The following is a 23,314-nucleotide window of genomic DNA, read 5'->3' as shown; positions in this document are numbered from 1 at the left end:
TCATCATGTCCTTGTCTGTAAAACCTCTTTCTGGGTCTGCATTTCATTGCACTCTACATTTTTTCTGTGAGCGTTCGAGAACATTCATGTTCAACGTCACAGTCGAGCTTCTAAATTTTCTTTCTGGATTCATGAGTTTTTATAATTAATACTTCTCCATGCAGAGTGACCCTTCGTTTATTCCCAACTGTTACAACTCCTCGGTCGGCGCATCAATACAGAGTACCAACTCCCGAATGGTCCAGTGCGATATACACTCTGTCCAGTGGCGTAGTGTAGAGGGGCGGAGGGGGCGACCCGCCCCGGGTGTCACCCTCAGAGGGGTGACACCCATGGACATGACAAGTATATTATATTGTAAAAAACCCATGATTGCCAACCCATGAATGAAGGTAACCGGTTATTACTTATGGTATTATATAACAATATAAGTCACTATGGAAAAGTTCATGTTATAGTATATTTCTGGGTTTTTATGTTCACTATTTCGTCATACTACATCTTTCATTTCTTTGCTTGGGTGTAAATTCAAAGTCTCGAAAACGAGGGGGTGACGTTCGAAGTACAAGGTTGTGGTATGAAAATAACATTATTCGTAAGATAAAAGATCTGCGAAAGATGTTTTTCGCATATTGGCCATAAAAAAATTGTTTCAATTGCTTCAAAACTGCTTCGAAAGCAAACTATTTCAATCATTATATTTAACGATAGCTTCTAGAAATTTCATTTCAGTTTCGATTGGAGGGAATGTTGGAGTGCATTAGTCATTTTCATCGGGAATTCTATAAATATGTTATGAGTACCTAACAGCGAAATGAAAAAGTCGATTTGACAAATTGGCAACTATGAACTTTGGGAAAGGCAGCTTTTGCTAGTTATACCAAGATTTCGTAGACATTTTAAGGCCGTTGAAATCAATTCTAAAGTTATGATTTACGAGTACCTGAATGCTCTGCGAAGAAGTAAAATATGTTTATAAGCAATTTGATCGGAATCGGAGAAAATCCATCAGTTAGCCAATTCATAGGAAATAAATAAATGGATTACCGTGGAGCTCCCTTATACCAGCCAGTGCATAATTCCGCTCACTTGACATAAAGTACTGTTTTTCTCACTAGATATCTTATTTTTTCTGATAAATTATATTTGTATTTACCCGTAAACTATAACTATTCGAAAAATTGGCGACCAAGTACTATTAGTTATGCTTAACTGTATAAATTTCAGCCAAAACCGTTCGTCGCACTGTCATTTACCATATTTTTTGTTTTCTTTAACAATGATTGAAAATCTCCAAAAAGTAATAAAAACTGAACGATACAGATACTCTGCATTGATTTAATAGTTTTTTTCACATCTTTTCATTGCAAATTCGATCGGTTATCACCAAAATAAACATGGCTGGAACAAGGACACCCAGGGTTACCAACTATAATTTGAAAAAATCAGGATAAATCAGGATAGCTCATATTGGGTTGTCCGAAAAGCTAACGTTGATTTTCGGGAAAACAAAAACATCATTTTCAATCAAAGCATTATAATTTAATTTTATATCCATAGTTCTGTTTCACAATCTTTCGCCATCCTTACAGCTTAAATATCCCATCCCCCTAGAACATGTTTGCTTCCTCGTCGAAAACCATTCTAAATCCCATCAGAAACAGAGTATGTCTTCCTTTGGGCGAAGACCGGATATGTAAAAGAATTAATAAGCATGGTATAGATCCTCACATAAGCGGAAATGCTAGTGTTTCGCCTGACTTTCTGATCGTTTATATTTTTTCCGAAAAACCTACAACATAACTACAGTAACTTGCAGAGAAATCGATATTCAAATTCCATATAACCATCATCCATGGTTTGGAATAAATCTTTACCCAACAAATGAGGAAAGCATATCAGCAGTGAAAAGATTGTTGATTTTTTTCTAATTTTTAGGATATTTTGAACGGTTATAGATATATTTACCATAGTCCCATAAAAGTTTATTCTACTTTGAATCAGTTAAGCGTAGCACATCAAGTGTGAAAATCAGGAATATTTTACCGGGATACCAGCTCATAAATGGATCAATGGGTTCATTAAACGGCATCTAGGAATATTCAAACGAGTCCCAAGGGTATTGTCAAAGCATCGTGTAGCTGTTTCCAAGCAACAAATCTGGAGCTGGTTTAACGAAATCTATGAGTATTTCGAGGAAGAAGCGCTGTCCAATGTGATGTAATTTCCGGAACAGATGATTAATTTGGACGGAACAGCAGTACGTACAATACCTACAAAAGATCTGGTTTTAGCTGGTTCCGGCAAAAAAAAAGTCCAGGCAAAAGTAGTTAACACCGATCGAGAATCTTACAATGCCACCTTGCAGTTAGCGGCAAGGTACAAATACAAATCCAGGATGCCAAAAGAGATCTGGCAGAGATTGGGCGAAACCAGCGAGAAGGGAATCGGGTTAGCTGTCCCGGATTGTTCCTGTTTCTCAAGGATGGTTTTACCCTTGGCTTGTCCAGCAGAAAATATCGTTCCCTATACTATACTCTCTTTGAAATGGACATAAGTCACATGTCTCTCAAGAAACGATGCTGCTATGCACGGAAAAAAACATAATCCTGGTGAGTCTTCCACAACATTCCACTCAAATCACTTAGCTGCTGGACATCAGCTATTTTCGACCATTCAAAACTGTGGATAGAATGACGAACCTACAATCGATATTGTTAAACGGTTTCCGGCGATGTGGATTGTATCCGTTATATCCTGATCCAGGTTATATTGGAAAATTCTGTGGAGCATCTTCTTCCAATAATTAAACGACATATTACAAGTGTAATACATTCCATGATTGATTTCCACTCATTCAACTTGTTTACAACATAAAATTATTCTATTTAAAACGATTCATTATTATAACTATTTGATTATTGGAATTAGGACCACCAATTAACGGAATTAGGAAAATTATGTTTTTGTCGGTTGGAATTAGAGCCAAAAGGTGCAAAAGGTGACTAGCTGACCCGGCAAACTTCGTCCCGCCCAAAATTTGTTTTTTGTTATCAATAGCTTTAAACATTCACGTTTTCTTATTCTGAGCAAGTTCATGGGTCCAATCGCAGAACTGTTCATTGATTGCTCTTCTATTCGACTCCGTTGAATTTACTTTTTACTATAAAATTCCTAGTATTTCTAACAAAACTCATAATAATATCAGATAATTTTCAGGCACAATTCTCGTTCAAGATTTTTCAACCACTTGTCAATAACATGTTTATCCGTTACCTGGAATAAATGTTTTATACAGAAAATATGATAGAATAAAGACAGCCCTAAATCAGACAATCCCTTCCTCGAATTCTGTTTTTATCAACACATCTGATAATCCTTTTTTTAGTATAGATAGAAGAAGATATAGAAGTGCGTTTCACATTAAAATCCACTTCCAGTTTCGAACAAAGATCAATTTCGCTAGCGCAAACATCAAATGGACTAACAGCACTTGTCACTATATAATTGTAGAACATATGGGAATTTAATTTTCTGAATTTTCCCTTATTCCTTCAGAGTTCTCCGAAAATTTTTAATTGCCTCCACAACCCCCACATGCCAAATTTGATTACGTTTGCTTGATTAATTCTCGAGTAATGCTGGCTGAAATTTGTATTTAGTTGTATGGCAGCCCCCCCTTAGAGAGGGGGGGGGGGGTGGAGAGTCTAACAATCATAGAAAAATTTATTGCACCCTAAAACTAAAACCTCCATATGCTTAATTTGGTTCCATTCGCTTGATTAATGCTCGAGTTATGCAGAAATGTGTGTTTCATTTGTATGGCAAACCCCTCTCCCCTAGAGAGTGGGGTAGAGGGTCTAACTACCATAGAATCATTTATTGCACCCTAAAACCTCCATATGCCTAATTTGGTTTCATTTGATTAATTCCTGAGTAATGTAGAAATTTATGTTTAATTTATATAGCAGCCCCCCCTTAGAGAGGGGGGAGGGGTCTCAAACTATCACGAAAACCTTCCCCGGGCCCAAAAACCCCTACATACCAATTTTTATGTTGATCGGTTCAGTAGTTTCTGAGTCTATATTTAGAGGCGAATGAACTGAAAAGTTTAAAACCTCTATAATTCATCACGTTCGTTCGTTCCGAGTCTATAAGAATCAGACAGACAGACAGACAGAAATCCATTTTTATATATATAGATATGAATACAGCGGTTCCCGGAATAAATCGCCACAGAAAACGACTGCAACAGAAACCACCGCTTATAAAATGTGTAGTAGGCTATAAATATTGTGGCGCGGTATTGTATTTCAAAACAAGAATTAACCGGGCAAACGTATCGCCCCAGGCAAACGTAACGCCCCGGGCAGACGTATACCGTCCGACGCTCGCTAGAGCTCGGTCGGACATTGCTAAAGGATCGTATCCTATGTTTCAAACTAACCGGGCAATCAGTGGATCCCAGGTTTGCGTGCGAGACACCGCCGCTTCCGACGGCGGGTCGGCGGTGGACTCGGATTGCGTCATCTTGGCGGCATGGGCCGCCTCGATTCCTTATCCTCGCCAAATGGGGACTTCGTCCCCATTACATTGTCCTCAGAATAAATTTCGAAAAACGAGAACAAGAGAATAAATTTATAATAGAAATGTGAGGCACATGATGTTTTTCCCGCGCCAAATATTTCTAGCCTACTACACTTTTTCTAAGCGGTTGTTTCTGTTGCAGTTGTTTACTGTGGCGATTTATTCCGGTCACCGAATACAGCAATGCTCTCATCCGTATGTTTATCAGTAGTGGAACGAATACCACGCAAGTAGCACATTTAACCTCTTCCCGTATTATTTAATACGTCACACATCAAGTTATTTCACTATCCTGCTGAGCGTTCTAGCGCTCTATGTTATTCAAGTACCCACGAGTGAGACTCGATGTTGTAAGGGAAAGGGTTAATAACATTATATACGGGTAAGCAGTAAGTTTTAGAGTACACAAACGTTAAATATTGTCTTAGCTGAGCGTTATATGGGTACTTCACGGTACAACTGATTGCGTTATTCCTGCTGTACTCATGATCTTCCAAATACAGCAACGCTCTCAAAAATGTGGGGTGAAGCTTTAAAAAGCTCAATCTAATGCAATAAATAACTCGATAACTTTTTTTCAATTTGGCGACTTGGTCCCCTCTGACTCGCCACCAAGACTCAATTGAAAAAAAAAACAGAATTTTGACAGTAGTAGAATTTTAACCATACCTGTTAGAGGGCTCATACACTGTGTTTGACCAAAGCCAAATATTTGACTTTTTTTGACAGATAAAATTAGATCAACGTGCACTGTTCGACACAAAGCACGACAAGCAAATATACAATTATTGGATGTCTAATGGCGGGTTTACATTAGGGAGATCTATAGCTATAGATGGATTTATTCACGTGAAAATAGGCGAAACGGGTGAGAATAAATATGATACACTTATTCGAGGTATCTTCTTCTTGGATGGCTCTAACGTTGCAGTGGAACTTTTGCCTTCTCAACGTAGCATTACTTGTGTCATTTTTATTAGTAATACTTGTTTGAGATTTCTATGCCGAATAACACGCCTCAAATGTACTCTGGAGTGGCAAGCTCTAGAATACGCGTGACCACAGTGCAAGCCGGAAAAATTTTCTTTGACAAAAAATCCCCCGGTCAGAACGGGAATCGAACCCGAACCCCCGGCATGATAGTGTGGGACGCTAACCACTCGGCCACGGGAGCACTATTCGAGGTATATATAACTTGAATAAATTCAGCATATGTAAACGCTTGTGAATTTCTCACTGGGGAGAAATCACTAAAGTTGGATGCGGTTCTACTTCAGGTGAATAAATTCACCGAAAATATGAGTATATTCATTATAGAAGTTCACGCTTTTCGTTCTGTTCTTCAAACCTTAAATAACCGTTCTGTCGGTACATTACCTTAAATATTTCACTCATTTTTTTCCATGTTCGATATTTGACATTGTTTGCCACTGTCGATAACTGAAGAATGGCAAACAAAATAGTGTTTGTACAAATATCAAACCAAACTTTATCTGTCAAAGTGTCAAATATTTGACCTCTGGAAAAACGGGACAAACAGTGTTCGGCCACCTTTAGGAACAATCATTTCACTGTGTCTTCTATGGCTTGTTGATCAAACCGATTTTCAGAGGAATTTTGGTTAACTTTTCAGCTACACGGCGAAAACATACATCTCTTTTTTTAGATTTCTGTAGAATAAAGAAAAATACCTAATAATACACAACTTACTGTTTAGTCATGACTAAGGCTTGTAAAACGCTGTTCATGTAGCATGTGTTTCCTAGATTGACCAGTCCAACTCTAGCGTTCGATGATGTAATTTTGACGTTTTGTAAGGTATCCTGCCAAGGTGGCACATCAAATAATTGGGAATAATTCTTTGATCTGGGATATCCATGTAAACTCTCTTCCTGTAACAATTATACTGATGATTCTGAAATCACTACTAATATTGAAACATACCAATTCCTTGTAACGTTGATCACGCAAAAAAGGCAGTGTTAAAGCTGATATAGTGTCCACCAGCTCTTGAAACAGAATTGAGGTATTTTCGCATGTCTTCTCTCGTTGATTGATTAAGAAGAGTATTTTAGGTATTTTTTGTACGATCTAGAACAAAGTAATTCCTACAGTTATGCTCATGGTATTTTATCAGGCGCTGCAGTTACGTACTAAATCTAATATCTTGGGTTGATGTCGAGTTATTTTCAAAATACATAACACGACGGGACCTAACTTCGATAGGAAGATTGGAATAGCTAGCTTGCTCCAATAAGATTCGACAATACCTTGACATAATTGCAATAATAGCTCGTGTTTTTGTTTATTCTGGAAAAGCGAGAATTAGTTCAGATTTTGAATTGGGAACTTACTATCGTACTTACTCGAAGACCAATAAGAATTTCTGTTACCCAAATGGATAAATCCGGCGCGTAGTCGTTAGTTTCAAGCCAATGCGATAGTGTTCTGAATATCTTCTCTATAGCAGTATTATCGGCATCAATCAGAAACCTAACGCCTTCTTTTATACTATCTTTGTCTACCAATACCAATACCGCTGACGCATAGTTCGATGTTTCTTTATCTGGAAAAGATCTAGTATTAATTAACAGCACAAATTATACAAAATGCATGTTTGCCAATGATACAAGAATGAATAAAACCAAAAGACTTAGGAAGCATCAATATTGAAAGGTTATTTCGTAGTTTGTTGGAGCAATATAATTATGTTTAAATGGGACCCTCAAATGCTTAAAGCTGAAGAACAGAATTTGTGATTATTTGTAATTGAGGAAATGAACGTAGACGTGAACGCAAAAATGATTATTTCAAATTGCGAATCATCAAATTTAGAATGAAGGATCGTGATGTACGAATAGGTATCAAACATCTATTGTATAAAATATTCTCAATCTCGTGTGAATTTTTCCAGTTATCAGTTATCATATTTCAAGTTGTCCTACTTACCGGATATTATTGCCTTGTAGAGTGCCTTTAAACATGTACTAACAATGTCATTGTCATGTTTAGTCATATCACGTAACTTTTGGAAAAAATGACAAACTTTTCCAATCTCAGTTTTCATCGCTTTAATTTCCAACGCTTCTCTTTCAACGGGTGTGTGTGCCAGTTGCTGTACGATATATTCACAAACCTCTTTCTGCATATTGGGCGACGAAAGGATCTCTGGTTTTGCCAAGAGTGCTTCTATGAGCTGAATCATTTTATTCATATCACATTTAGGTTGGTTGTTAGTCGTTTCCGTAACGTGTTGCTTTACCGCCATCGTGATCTCTGCAAAAAAAATCGCAGAATATATGAGTACAAAAAAAAGAAAACAACGTTTATATGATTTCAATGCACACGTAACGCATTTTATTTGCACCAAACCTATGAAGATTACCCTTTGAAACCATATATTGTTTACCGATGTTCTACTAAAACTTCAAAAACGATAGAACATGTTAAGATGCCAATGTTATGAGCCAATATTGTATCGACGCGAAAAACAAAGACACAACGATCAGTTCTTTAACAACTTTTGCCGTCTCAACGTATGCATTAACTAGCGTCATTTATTAATACTTAGTTGAGATTCCTTAAGCCAAATAACACGCCTTGAATGTATTCCGAGGGGCAAGCTCTAGAATACGCGTGACCACAGTGCAAGTCGAAGGAAATTTCTTTGACGAAAAATCCTCCGGCCAGAACGGGAATCGAACCCGAACACCAGTCATGATAATGTGAGACGCTAACCACTCGGCCACGGGTGCAGAAGTCATGTTGTTGCATTGAATTATAGAGGCTTTAAACTCGAAGAATTCATTCGCCTCTAATTCAGAAGTCACTAGTAGTATTCATCGCAAACCAAATCGCAGACCTACAATTTTTGCTATGATTGAATGGTTCATCCAGAGACGGTAAAGGTTAAAGCATTTAGGTTGGACCAAGGCGCCTCTATATATACATTATACATACATATATTATACATTGATATAAGCGCCTTGGGTTGGACCACCCATTGATGTTTTAGAACATGTCTTATTGGACAGATATACACTGCAGTCGCTTTTTACGCGGTTTTTGGAATTAACGCGGTTTATTTTTACGCGGATTTCGGGATTTACGCGGATTTACTCGAGATTGTGACTGTGAAAAATTGCCCCGAAACAACCGCTCAGGAAAAGTATAAATTTACAAGTAGACCAGATATACACCCTTATTCTTGTTTTGGAACGAATACAAAACGTTCGAAAGTATCCCTTATTCTTATCTTTGATTTCGTACGAAGAAAATCTATCAATTCGAACATTCGAACATCGTTCGTTCGAAAGAATTGCCCTATCCTCGCTTTGGTACGAACGTGTTTTTTCATCGGTCAGACAAACGCTACTTTTGAGTAGCAAATCAGATGAAGCGTGGAAAAAAATTCAATCGATGTTTACGTTTTTATGGTTTATACAGGCGATGTGATGTGTATAAAATACTCAAATTGATTTTCTCTAATGTTTATTTCAAGTGGGAAATTTCTATAGGAGCAGAAAAAAATAAATAGACATGGTTTCATCATCTGCCGATACTTTCAATTTCGCTACCGGGGAAAATCGTTTGGTCAACGAGGATTAAATGAATTGCTGCTCGTTTGTGCTGAACAGGTGAACAATGATGGCTTTAGTGTTTTTTTTTTTTAGTGTCCCCAACCATCATCGCCAAGTTTCTGGCCATTCAAATTGATCGTTTAGTTTCTGAGAAAAAATACGTTGTAATTGATGATTACTTAGTAGAATATCGACACGCTGAAATTCAAACTGCATAGACGGATGATTTTCAATTCTTATCCTAAACCGTTGAATCCATTCCAAGTACCGCGTTTTATCCCTCTTAATTATGGAATGGTTATCCTGGTCGACATCTCTCCTTATAATAGGAAACCACGCCAATTATGTGACTGTTGGATTTCGCGTTTTGATCATAGGCTTTAGTATGACCAACGTAAATTTCTCCATACTTTCATACCAATTCGTCTAACTTTTCAGGTCCATTTATCATAGCTTCTGGTGGAAACATTTAGCTCTTTGGATAATACTTGTAAAGATCATGTAGCAATAGTTTCTATTCATTCATTTTCAAAAAGAGAACTCATGGGTATAAATGTCACACAGAAAAAGCGCAATTTTTATTATAAATTATTTTTTTCGTGATGAAATTTATACTGAAGTCAATGAAATGAGGGCGAAGTCCACATCTAACGAGACTAAGGAACCGAGGCGGTTCCAAGTCGCCGAGGTGACGCAATACGAGTCGGATTCGACCCGCCTCCGGGGGCGATGGTCTCTCGCAAGCAAACTTGTGGTCCTTTGATTGCCCGCTTAGTTCGAAACGTACGAGACCATCCTTTAATAAGGTCCTAGCGAGGGTTAGCGAGTTGCCATTGACTAGCACTCAATGTTCGAGAAATAAACGATATCTACGAATTTCAGTAGCTAGTAAATTTTGTTATGTTGAATAATTGAATGAGCAAAAGTACAACTTACTGTATCAACTGTCGTTCAGGATCCAGCAGATTTAGAAACTTATCGGCATACACTCGCTTCGAGGCAGTAAATAGAATACTTTAAACAGCATCGAAACCTTCTCGAGAGCCTCACGGAAAATGGTTATAAACTCCTACAGATCGAATTTTTTTCCATGCAACATGCTCATGTTGATCATCGTTGAATTCCTGCAATATATCATCATGCTTTTCAATAACCACACAGTGCATTTATTAATGCAAACTGAACCTACCTCAATTTCCATGTATTCATCGGACTCCAGCTGTATTCCACTTTCACTGTCTTCACCACAAATTGCAATCGTTTCATTGCACTAATTTTGCTCTATAAATTTTAATAGACTGCGATAATTTTGTAGACGGCGACTTTATTGTTTACTGCATTTTGACAATTCAACTTCTCTAGATAGGTTTGAAATTTCGAAACACATCAGGTAACACTAACATTGATTACATTAGAATGTGTATTCGTTCAGCCAGGTTCGAACGAAACCAACGATACCTTCTACGAACGTGTTCGAATCAAAGCGTTCGAACGAAAGCAGATACGGCCGTTAACAAGAATAAAGTGCGATTCACATACAACATCCACGTCACGTTCACGTTCCGTCCCGTCACGTTGCGTTAATTATTCTTCCAAGCAGTTCTTTTTCCAACCATTCACATACACCGGCAACGGGAACTGCTGGTGTATGTGAATGTTTCAATAGGAATTCCATAGAATAATTGACGCAACGTGACGTGACGGAACGTGAACGTGACGTGGATGTTGTATGTGAATCGCACTTAAGGGTGATATTGTGGTGCGGGAAAAAATCATGAATCATAAATTTCGAAAAAAAATAATTTATAATAGAAATTACGCTTTTAATTTCTATTATAGATTATTTTTTTCGAAATTTATTCTGAGGTCAATATGATGGGGGCGAAGTTCTCATTCAACGAGGATAAGGACTCGAGGCGACCCAAGCTACCAAGGTGACGTGTTCCGAGTCGACCGCCGACCCGCTAACAGAAGCGACGATCTTCCGCACGCAAACCTGTGTTCCACTGATTGCCCGGTTAGTTTGAAATATAGGATACGATCCTTTGGTACGGTTTGACGAATATTAGCTATCGTCGGACGGCATACGTTTGCCCGGTTAATTTTTGTTTTGAAATATATCATTCGTTGCAATTCAAAACTATTGCACCAATATCTGAAGCAGTCGTTTCTGTTGCAGTTGTTTTCCGGGAATGCCGAACATATAATTGAACGAAAATTTCGGTTCCGTAACATCCAATGTTGTTCCTGTTGCTATGGTTGTCGTTTAGCAGCATCGGTACCAGTTCGACAAAAGCGCAAATTCTCAGGTGTTCCAACGATACTCTAATGGATATATATATATATATATATATATATATATATATATATACGGGATTAAAACACTCTGTTAGTTTAAATTTTACATTCCGGAATAATGTTGTGTTGAGTGGCTTCATATTTTTACGTAAACAATCTGTGATCAGAGCTTCTGCAACGATATTGGTATACGCTTTCAAGGATATAACATCAACTACTGGAAATTTTGATCCATTGTTGTTCTCAATTTTGCTGTGAAACTGAGGAAGATGAACCGAATATTTTTCTAGTGAAATATTGAGCAATTAATGTCAATAATCTATCATTTTTTTACGATTTTTCGCTAGAACATTGAAATTTCATAGCAATACAAACATAAGTTGTTATATGATTCAATCCACATACTATTTGTCTATATAAAATCCAGTGCTGACTACGATTGAAATGATTTGCTCAATACAAATTTACAATACAAATTACCTCAAATCTGTACCGAAGCAAATTTTTTGTCTGGATATGAAACAAGGTTTTTGTCTACAATTAGTTTATATTGATAATCCTTGAATTCAAAAACTGTTTGAATGTTTTTTACTGATTCTCGCACTAATTTTGCAATTGAGCACCAGAAAACGTACAAAATTGACTCTTTCTTTATTTTGACATAAATGACTAGAGTGTTATATCCCGGGTGGATTCAAACCTGCAAATGAAAAGACCAAGATGATGGAATTGACAGGTGGTGCGTAACACGGCTTACAGAGACAAGGCTAGTTCTTTAGCGAGTAAACATTTTTTTTGATCATCGTCATTCGAATTGTCAGTGTAAACAGTCGCCAGTTGTATTTTGTTTTCCGACTTACGCGTAAATGTTCCTGAAATGAAATCGAAAATGGCTCATTGCGCTGTGAGCGGGTGTATAAATTATGAAAATGACATTATCGGGCCAAAAAAGAGATTCTTTCGCTTTCCGAAAAACCGAGAATTATGTTCTTTGTGGATAAATGTTTTATCAAATTATTCATGGTGTTAAATATAATCAAATATATTATCAACGCACAAACTTACAAAGCACGAAAAATAAAAAAATAAGAACACATTGTTTACTTTAACGACTCAGATGACGTCACTAAAAAAATGACTGATCCGGAGTAGCTAGCCTTGTCTCTGTAAGCCGTGGTGCGTAATTTACACAAAGGGGCCGTCCACATACAACGTGGACAGAAAAAGCATCATTTTGGACACCCCTCTCCCGCATAACAAGCGTATATATAACATCATATGCCCTAAAATTTGGTTGGCATATAATGCGCCTAACTGGCATATGCATGCAAAAGTGGAGGCCATATACATACATGGCAAATGCTTACCGAATTTGTTTGGATGAATATGCAACTTTGACCGGCTATAATAGCGACTTGTGCCATACTCATATACGATTTATTACAGACATAGAAAAAAACAAATTGCGCAGAATATTTTCGTGAAATGTTTATTACAGCCTCACGAATCGCCATTTTTATATATGAGTATTTATGTTTGTAGAAATAATAATTGTTTGATTGACTTGTGTTGGGAGTGGAATTGAATGTTTAAAATGGCACAGATTGATGTTTGGTGAAAACTGTTCCGATATGGGTTCGAACTCCGGTCGTCTGGATTATCATCCACCAACTATCTCGCGCGGCTATCTGCAATTTAATTCAACAGCGGTTATAACTTTCGAGTGCATCAGCATTTCATTCAATATGATGTAATATGTCCTTTATTAGGATCTAATATGATTTACTGTTTCATGATTTTCTTCAACATGCAACACGATTTACTACAGTACTGAATCGATTTAAATTATACGCTTATACGACACACAAACTGCATCAGCGTAATATACGCATATGATGCGGATTAAATATATTTTACGACAATGTACATCATAAAATTGATGTTTATTATACCGATATGCGACTTAATTTGATAATGGTATATAAAATCGAGTTTTTACATTTTATGCGATTTCAAATATACACGGTACATACTTTGATTGATATTATATGCGATTATGATTTATTCGGATTTCTTGTAAGACTTGGCACGTGCAAAATTATACGATTTAATGTTTGCTGGGTATAGTGTCCAATTTCTTTTGCTGTTCATTTAAATGATCCGAAGATTTAGAATAAAATTAGTTTACTATTCGCATTGTATTAGTATTGACTGCATTAAACTTTGTGCTTTGTTTACGGGAAGGGATAATGACAATGGTTTGGTGGATTGAACGCACTTTGAAAATAAAAATTATTTAATTTTTATTTAGAAACATGTCATTTATTCTGAAAAGGTAAACAAATCTGTCGTTAGTTTTTTGTTATGTGCCTATTTGTGTTTTTTCACGTTTTTATCACCGTATTATCAACTTAACTCACCTCATCATACGCAACGACCCAGCAAACATTAAATCGTATAACTTTGCACATGATAAGTCACATATAATTTCGTATCAAATCACAATCGCATAAAATATCAATCAAAATATCGATCATATATATCTAAAATCGCATAAAATGCAAAAACACGATTTTCCATGTCATCGATGGATTGAGTGGTAACGTTGTCGTATCAAATCGCATATCAGTCCAAAAAGCATCGCATATCGTTATATACGGCTTTATATGCGGGCAAAATATGGCATATACGTATATCGCCTCCACTTTTGTGTGTATATGCTAGTTATCTGCATCATATATCATACAAATGTGTCTTGGTTGTATGTATATCGCCTCCAATTATAGCTATTCATACGACTTAATGTTTGCTGGGGATTACTGCTGCTTCGGAATACGTTGGAGCTATATTTCTGAGCTGTGGCACCAAAATCGACGAATTTCATCGTTTCAGCTCTATTGTTTACAAACACTGCAGTGGAGATGAACAACATCTGCTTCTCTTGCACGAGAGCTCTGCAGGATACCTAGGCAATTGTTTGCAACGGCTTCTGCAAGTCTTCGTTCCACTTGAAATGCGTCAACCAGACCTGTACCGTCCGTGACAAAGTCAATAGTTCCTTTCAACTGTTTTGGATGTGCAAGGGATGCACTAAAATGATGTCGATCGTCAATTTCCGGCAAACGATTTCGTCCATCAACACAGTAATTCAAGCTGTCAATGAGGAACATAACAAAGTGCTGCAAGAGCTTAGGAGGGAAATTGATCTGAATACAGCATAAATAAAATCCATCGTACAACACAGTTTTATACCGGTCGCACAATCACTGAGTCCCTACAAGCAGCTTTCTGAATTAAATATCACACGGAAGCGCCACCGTATGCAAGAAGGAGAAGACGGCAATGACGGTCCCGTTGCAAAAAAAGTCGAAGGAACGAGAGAAATGGATGCAGAGATTGCTGTACCACTAGCAAGACGAGAGGAAAAATTCCATTTGTATTTGTCTGGTTTTGCTCCTGAAGCAACAGTGAATGAAATTGCTGGCCTTGTGAAGAAGAATCTCAACACTGATGAGACTATTGACGTGACGAAGTTGGTTCCTAAAGGTAAAAATCTTAGCGAACTCACCTTTGTGTCGTTCAAAGTCGGCATTGGTTTACATCTGAGAGATTTGGCCCTTCAACGTTCACCGTGGCAGAAGGGAATAGTTTTTTGCGAATTCGATTCCGGGCAATCAATACCACGAAGCATCTTTCGCCCACCAACCGCATCGACCAGCCCATCACAGTGACGTCACTCTACCAAGCAAAAGTGTATCCGATCAAATCCGAAACTGTAATTCGATCACAGCTGATCACCATGTTCCCGTTTCCCCTCATCCACGTTCGTTGACTATTTACTACCAAAACGTTAGAGGACTTCGAACCAAAACAAATGATCTTTTTGACGCTCTCGCTTCGTGCGATTATGACGTGATAGTTTTTACAGAGAACTGGCTGAAAAGCTTAGAGACGAATGAACTCTCAGAGTTTAAAGTCTCTCTAATTCAATACCTTCCTTCCTGGCTGAAAAATGATATTTTTGATTCGGAGCTAACCAACGATTACACACTCTATCGTTGCGATCGAAGTGACGTCAACATCGTCGAGGTGGTGGTGTACTGATTGGTGTTAAAACCGATTTTAAGTGCTCGTCCGTTTCTCTCACTGGAGACGGCGCACTGGAGCAAACAGCTGTTTGCATTGTGTTGAGAGATAAATATTTTTGTTGAGAGTAAATATTTTTGCCGCTACCGTCCACTTACCTCCGAATACTCACACCTCGCTCTACGAGATGCATTCAACTTGTATGCAGCAAATTGTTTCGATGGCTCGGGAGCATGATAAGTTGATTGTAGTAGGTGATTACAATTTGCCTATCTTATGCTGGCAATATGATGAGGACATGAGCTGCTTTCTGCCAATAAATGCGTCTACGGAGCCGGAATTGGCGTTAGTTGAATCTATGCTGGTTACCGGACTGCAGCAGCAAAATTCTATCGTTAATGACAATGGCAGGCTACTAGACCTGGTGTTTACTACACTGAGAGAAATAATTAGTAAATATAACGAATTTTTTGGTAAATACTACCAATCTATAGTCATTTTCGACCGTACTAATAAACACATATGTCAAGCAGAACCATGATTCGGAAGCCCAATATCGGCTACATTTTCTCGCCGAAAATGCACGTATCAGAATTATATCCTTATTATACCTCCGTATTGCCTTATGGGAACAATGAAAATGGTTAATACGCGCTTTTCTCACCAGTTTTCAGATATGACAATATCCAAGCTTACTAATGTTATCGAGTAAAATATACTAATCTCTGGTAGGGATGCGGGTTTGTTGACAATATGTACAAAAAAAATTGTACATTCTACTAATTTTGCATTACCAAATGTATTTAGTAGTTTTCGACCCAGGATTTTTCTAAGGGTAGTAGTGTAGCCAGCGCAGATATTTTCGAACCATCGTTGTCGTTGTTGAATGTGGATCGACATCACAAACCGATCGTTTTGAGACTCGATGTTGCGCACATTTTTACTGAACAAAAAATTGAACGCTTTGATTCTCATCGATGTGATCTGACTGTACTCAATGAGAAAATTAATATCTGAAGCAATCATTTCGATGCATGAACTTCCTCCCCTTGAAGAGTATAATTTTATATCAAGTTTGATTTACGATAGCGCACTTCAAGTTCAAAAGAAACGTGTACCGGCTACCACTTTCCGATGTCGTCCTCCATCACTTTGGTGGGACAGGGAGTGTTCAAAGGTCTACCTTGAAAAATCATCCGCTTTCAAAAAATTCAGGAAAACTGGATTAGTGGAATGGTTTCGAAAGTACCAAGTGGATTTTCAAATTTGCAAGGAAGGTTTGTCCCGATTCTGTTCCTGCACAAAGCGTCGTACGCGATATTCCGCTCCAATGCGATTATGAGAATTTTTCGATGGTGGAATTCTCAATTGCCCTTCTCTCATGTAACAATTCAGCTCCGGGGTCGGACAAGATTAAATTCAACTTGTTGAAGAAACTTCCCGACTTGGCAAAACAGCGTTTGCTGAACTTGTTCAACAAGTTTCTGGAGCTGAATATTGTCCCGCATGACTGGAGACAAGTGAGAGTGATAGCCATACGAAAACCCAACAAGCCGGCTTGCGATCACAACTCGTATAGGCCGATTGCAATGTTTTCCTGTATTCGCAAATTTTTTTTTTCTATCCAAAATATATATTTTTATTAAGGCTCATATGGCGTCAACCTGACGGGGCCGGGAGTTCAATATTCGCAAATTGTTAGAGAAAATGATTCTACTTCGTTTGGACAAGTGGGTCGAAACGAACAATTTGCTGTCAAATACGCAGTTTGGCTTCCGCCGAGGTAAAGGGACGAATGATTGTCTCGCGCTGCTATCTTCTGAAATCCAAATCGCATTTGCTCGCAAAGAACAAATGGCTTCCGTTTTCCTCGATATCAAAGGGGCATTTGATTCAGTTTCCATGGAAATTCTCTCAGAGAAGCTTCATAATCGTGGACTTTCACCAATTCTGAATAATTTCCTATACAATTTACTGTCAGAAAATCACATGAATTTCTCTCATGGCAACTCAAAATCTTCTCGTTAAAGTTTTATGGGCCTACCGCAAGGCTCCTGCCTAAGCCCACTCTTGTACAGTTTTTACGTCAATGATATGGATGATTGTCTAACTAGAGACTGCACGCTGAGACAACTTGCAGACGATGGAGTTATTTCCATCACGGGTACTAATCCCGTCGCTCTGCAAAAGTCGTTGCAAGATACCATGAACAATCTGTTCACGTGGGCCCTCAAGCTGGGTATCGAATTCTCTACGGAGAAAACTGAAATGGTCGTTTTTTCTAGGAAGCACGAACCCACCCAATTCTAGCTTTACCTATCCGGCAAAACGATTCAACACTCTATGTTTTTCAAATACCTGGGTGTATATTTTGATTCTAAATGTACCTGGGGGAGACACATTGCGTATTTGAAACAGAAATGCCAGCAAAGAATCAATTTTCTCCAAACAATAACCGGAACATGGTGGGGTGCCCATCCAGGAGACCTCATTCAGTTGTACAAAACAACGATATTGTCAGTGTTAGAATATGGCAGTTTTTGCTTCCGATCAGCTGCCAGGATTCATATTCTCAAGCTGGAGAGGATACAATATCGTTGCTTGCGTATAGCCATGGGGTGTTTGCATTCGACACATACGATGAGTCTCGAAGTTTTGGCAGGAGTACCCCCGCTTACTCTTCGGTTCACAGAATTATCCTACAGATTTCTCATCCGTTGCAAGATCATGAATCCATTGGTGATTGATAACTTCGAAAATCTACTACAACTGACTCCTCAGTCAAGTTTTATGTCTTTATACCATGAGTACCTTACCCACGACGTGCACCCTTCACCAGGCATCTCCAACCAAGTTTGCTTCCCATACTTTTGCAATTCCTCTGTCATTTTTGATCTGTCCATGCGACAAAAAATCCATGGAATACCAGATCACCTACTGTTGAAAATGCAACGATCGAAACACTTTTTCCGAAATTCAATCCTCTTTATTTCACAGCGAGAGAGAGAGAGAGATTAAAATTTTCCTATAATAATAACAGTTTTGGATAATGGTTTTACAAGTTCATTTGAAACTTACGTTTGTACGTTTCCTATCTGTCGTGCGATTTATTATGTTTGATAGGTTCCTGTAGCGCTAACCCTTTTTAGCATTCGGTTTTAGCACAATAGAATTAAGTTTTAAATCAAACTATTTTTAATAACAATAAAATAAATTTTAGGTAGAATTTTAACGAATTAATCAGCTAGCCTTTTTTACCAATCCACGTTTTACTTTCTGGTGATGGAATGTTGTTTTTTTTTGTTTCTCATCTGTCACTGCCAATGGCAGCCACCTTCGCCTTGGTAGGTCGGAAATCAACGTGCCGTGTGGTTGTGTGCGGCGTCACTTACAGGGTGTACGCAACAATCCCCCCCGGTAGTTGGACCCTGGTCCGAACTACTGTCGTTTGCACCTACATCCAACACGGCTAACTTAACTGCGGGTCTGTTGTAGAGTCCTGAAGCGGTCTGCATTACCGCAGAACGAACTTGACCGTCAGAGGAGGTTGTAACTGACACCACTCGTCCTTTAGGCCAGCAACTCCGTGCCAGATCTGGATCTACCACAATGACGACGTCGCCCACCGCAATAGGCTTCACTTGATTGAACCATTTAGTGCGACGAGTGATCGTGGGCAAATACTCTGTAATCCATCGTTGCCAGAAACGATTAGCTAAAGCGTCTGATGACTTCCAAGACCTCTGAAGTGCTAGAGGACAGTCCTTGTATGGGACGAGAGGTTTGGACCCGTTTGACGAACCCACTAGGAAGTGGTTCGGGGTGAGAGCTGGTGAAGAACAACTATCCACAGGAACGTGAGTCAGAGGTCGGCTATTAACGATGTTTTCCACCTGAATAAGGTAGCTTCGCAAGACTTCCTCTGTAGTTACTCGCTGAGGTTTAACGACGACAAGGATCTTCTTTATTGACTGGATAAGACGTTCCCAGCACCCACCCATGTGAGGTGAGGCGGGAGGGTTGAAAACCCATGAAGTAGTTGGAGTGGTGAATTCAGTCACTAGCTTGTCCCGGTCCAAATTCGCCACAGCAGCCTTAAGTTCTTTATCTGCGCCGACAAAATTGGTTCCGCAGTCACTTCTAATTTCGACAGGAGTTCCACGACGCGCGAAGCAGTTCCTTAAAGCAATGATGCAGGAGCTTGTAGTCAATGATGCTGCTAATTCGATATGTATTGCCCGAACGGTTAGGCATGTGACAATCATACCCCAGCACTTCTCGTGGTGACGACCAACGAGGACGAGAAACGGACCAAAAAAATCCACGCCAACGTACGAAAATGGTCGTACGAAGGCCGCTACTCGTGCTTTCGGAAGTGGACCCATCGACGGTGGCATTGGTCTTGCAGTGAATATTTTACACATCTGGCAACTTCGGCGAACATGGTTACAGACTCTACGCACTCGTGGAATGTAAAATGCTTTCCGCACTTCGTTCACACAAGTTTCGTGGCACTGATGATGATAACGCTGATGTACGTTGGCTACCACGAGACGGGTAATTGGGTGATCCCGAGGGAGAATGATGGGATGGGAATCGCTTTCGTCCAAAAAATCACACTCTCCTAGACGGCTGTGGATTCGCATTACGCCACAGTCATCAATGAAAGGGCTCTGCTTGTATAAGCGGCTCTTCTTGTTGAGCTGACGGTTCCCTACTGATATAGCCGCCAGTTCTTCGCCGTAGCCATCTCTCTGGGCTTGCCGGAATAGAAACATCTCTGCGGCAGAAAGTTCTTCGTGTTCTAGGGGCCCCAAATTCACAGGTTGACTATTTTGTTTCCTTTTGATGTTTCCGACGAAGCGTTGAACAAAGGCGATCACACGTCTCAACCGCTGCCAAGAAGAGTAGTTATCCGGTTGTAGAACGGCCTCGTTTTTAGCTTCGGTATGGTGCAGTAGACTGGTTCGGATCTCCGTGGATGTTACTTCTCCGCATAGAGTTGAAACCGGCCATTCACTCTTCGGCTTCCACAGGAATGGAGGACCGATGAACCAACGGCTTGTAGGTCTGAGATCCGGCCTAAATTTCCATTTTGTGCCGTCGTCGGCAACGTTGTACTTGGTACCCAGCCACCTCCACTCGTTAACGTTTGTTGTTTCCAATATTTCGCCGACGCGGAAAGCTACGAACTGAGAATAGCGACGATGGTCAGATTGCAGCCAACATATAACGTCTCGTGCATCTGTCTGTGTTTGGGCCAAACGCGCGCCGACAACAGCTGCTTGCAGTTCGAGACGAGGGATGGAAACAAATTTTATAGGTGCTACCCTTGTTTTGCTCCCGATGAGAGAACACTCGATGTGGCCGTCTACCTCGAAGCGGAAAAATGACACAGCAGCGAAACCATTCTCACTGGCGTCCACAAAGGTGTGAAGTTCCACGGTAGAATTGTCGATACCTGCTTCATGACGAAAATAACAACGAGGTACCTCAACAGTTTCCAGCTCGGGTAGTATGCGCAACCAGAGCAGCCATTTCTCCAGATGTTTGTGTTCAATAGTATCATCCCATCCAGTTTTGGCTCTCCAGATTTCCTGAAGAAGTACCTTCAGATACATCAGGTAGTGCGCGATAAGCCCTAAAGGATCATAGATAGCCATGAGAGTTCGCAGCACATCTCGCTTAGTAGGGTATTTGGAGCCAGATAATAGCTCCTGGTTGCGATCCGTACAGAGCTTGTAGCGGAAGACATCAGTAGTCGTACTCCACCACATACCAAGGACTTTTTCCATAGCGAGCTCAGCGTTCATCTCTAGTGATTTCTCATGCTTTGGACTTACTCCTAGGGCTTCTAGTACCACAGGCGAGTTCGAAACCCAGTTTCGCATTATCCTCCCTGGTTGTGTATGTGTTGGACATCGTTGGCCAATTTGATCGCCTCCTCATCAGTGTTAACGCTTGTCAACATATCGTCGACATAGTGGCGACGAAAGATAGCCTCAACCGCCACAGGATATTGTATTTCAAATCGGGACGCGTTCTCTTTCAGAACGTGAAGTGCTGTACTCGGGGAGCAGGTAGCCCCAAAGGTTACCACCTGCATGACGTAGTCGCATGGCTCCGTTGTTTGAGCATTAGCACACCATAAAATCCGCTGGCTGTCTACGTCTTCAGGGTTCATCCGCAACTGGTGAAACATCTCAGCGATGTCACCTCCAAGGCCTATCAACCGCTCACGAAATTTGTATAATACTGGTGGAAGAGCGTTCAGCTGATCCGGGCCTTTCATCAACACGGAATTTAACGAGACACCTCCGAAGGATGCGGCAGCATAAAAGACTATCCGGACTTTACCCGGCTTGTTGGGGTTAAAGACCGGGAAAATCGGTAAGTACCACGTACGATCGCCGGTTTCTCGATTCTCCTCCGTTGTCAATTTGCGTATATATCCCTTTTTTCATAATCTTCCATTTTCGTCCGTACCGTTTCAGCCAACATGGGTTCGCGTTCCATCCTCTTGATCAGACAATGGTGACGCCTGAGCGCCATGGTTCGATTATTAGGCAGTCGTATGTCATCGTATTTCCAAAGAAGTCCCACTTGGTACCGTCCATCTTGGAATGTGGTAACTTTATGCAACTTTGCTAGGGCCCGTTCGTCTTCTTTGGAGAGAAGCTGGTTTTGTGGAGATCCAATTCCTAAACTGTCGAGAGTGAAGTAGTTCTTCACTGCCTCATGAAGGTTTTCGTCCGATCCGAGAGAGTGAGAACAGATGTGGAAACTGTGTGGAACGACACTTGATAGAAAACTGTTCATCATCGTACCATAAACCGTCCAGCCAAGACGCGTTTTAACTGCAACGGGTTCATCTAACATTCCCTCACGGCTGTCCAGGGCTTGCATCACTCTAGCGTTACTCACACCTATCAGTAGCTTCGGTTGAACGTTGTTGTAAGATTCTATCGGCAGCCCTTTTAGGTGCGCGTACTTGGCGGACAGTTTTCCAGCTGATAACGATTGAGAAGGTAGCTTCAAATCTTTCACCGTGTAGACCTCCATCAAGTTGTGTTGACTACTTCCGTCTAGCGTGCCGGATACGTTCAAAGAACATTTAGTGGCGTCCATCTCATAGCGGCAAGTATCAGCAGTCCACCGCAGACACAATGGATGCTTCTCTCCGCTCAGGTGTAACTGTTTCGCAAGTGGTTGCTCGAATTAGCCATTGGCGTATCTCGCTTATCCTTTGCGTCATTGTGCAGTAGTCGGTTATGCTTATATTCACAACCGTTCTTGCCACACGGTTTTGCGGATTTGCACGAGCCTCGATGGTTTGTTAAGCAACTACGACATAGTTTATGCTCCCGTAGTGCGTCCCAACGCGCGGAAAGACTGTATGAAACAAATTGCTTACACTTCTCTACTGCAACACAACTTCCCTTGCAAACGACACAACTATTGCTTGAACCAAACTGCTTCACTTTCTGCGCTTCAGCGTGGGTGTTCAAGAATCCATCTTCTTTTCGGGTACGACGATATTTATTGTCAGCGACACATGAAAACTGTGGCATTGTTACGGCGTTAGCTGCTTCCGCTAACTTGTATAGCCAATCGCTAAACTCAACCAATGTCACGGACCGGAGAGACTGTCGGTGAGTCGCCCAATTCAATCGAATCATTGGAGGAAGTCGCTTAGTTAAACTGTGCAGAAGAGTGAGGTTACACAAATGTTCCTCTAATTCACAAGCCTGAACTGTAGCTAC

The 23,314-nt window shown here is 40.0% G+C and overlaps 2 protein-coding genes across 7 annotated transcripts in view; both read right to left on the bottom strand.

Moving 5' to 3' along the window:
• Positions 1 to 15,919, bottom strand: part of LOC129776805 (ubiquitin carboxyl-terminal hydrolase 38) — a 32,870-nt gene extending 16,951 nt beyond the window's left edge. Inside the window, exons 1-8 of one of the 6 annotated variants that reach the window (XM_055782666.1) lie at positions 15,710 to 15,919; positions 15,459 to 15,638; positions 15,034 to 15,409; positions 7,537 to 7,863; positions 6,954 to 7,153; positions 6,742 to 6,897; positions 6,532 to 6,678; positions 6,298 to 6,479 (exon numbers count right to left, since the gene is read on the bottom strand). In XM_055782666.1, coding sequence (XP_055638641.1) covers positions 6,298 to 6,479; positions 6,532 to 6,678; positions 6,742 to 6,897; positions 6,954 to 7,153; positions 7,537 to 7,855 — 1,004 coding nt within the window. In that variant the 5' untranslated portion in view covers positions 7,856 to 7,863; positions 15,034 to 15,409; positions 15,459 to 15,638; positions 15,710 to 15,919. Of the gene's footprint in view, positions 1 to 6,297; positions 6,480 to 6,531; positions 6,679 to 6,741; positions 6,898 to 6,953; positions 7,154 to 7,536; positions 7,864 to 10,103; positions 10,292 to 10,356; positions 10,526 to 11,945; positions 12,122 to 15,033; positions 15,410 to 15,458; positions 15,639 to 15,709 lie in introns of those variants that run through there. The other 5 variants (XM_055782667.1, XM_055782663.1, XM_055782665.1 and 2 more) reach the window with 5 other exon arrangements.
• A 2,988-nt stretch (positions 15,920 to 18,907) lies between these two features.
• On the bottom strand, positions 18,908 to 21,442 carry LOC129773750 (uncharacterized). The gene has a single exon (XM_055777395.1). It carries the CDS (start codon positions 21,440 to 21,442, stop codon positions 18,908 to 18,910), a length of 2,535 nt encoding a protein of 844 aa, XP_055633370.1.
• Between the last annotated feature and the right edge of the window lie 1,872 nt (positions 21,443 to 23,314).

Source organism: Toxorhynchites rutilus, chromosome 3, assembly GCF_029784135.1.
Source record: "Toxorhynchites rutilus septentrionalis strain SRP chromosome 3, ASM2978413v1, whole genome shotgun sequence".
Lineage (NCBI taxonomy): Eukaryota > Metazoa > Arthropoda > Insecta > Diptera > Culicidae > Toxorhynchites > Toxorhynchites rutilus.
The sequence above is the reverse complement of the archived record's forward strand: the minus strand, read 5'-3'. Positions and strand labels throughout refer to the sequence as shown.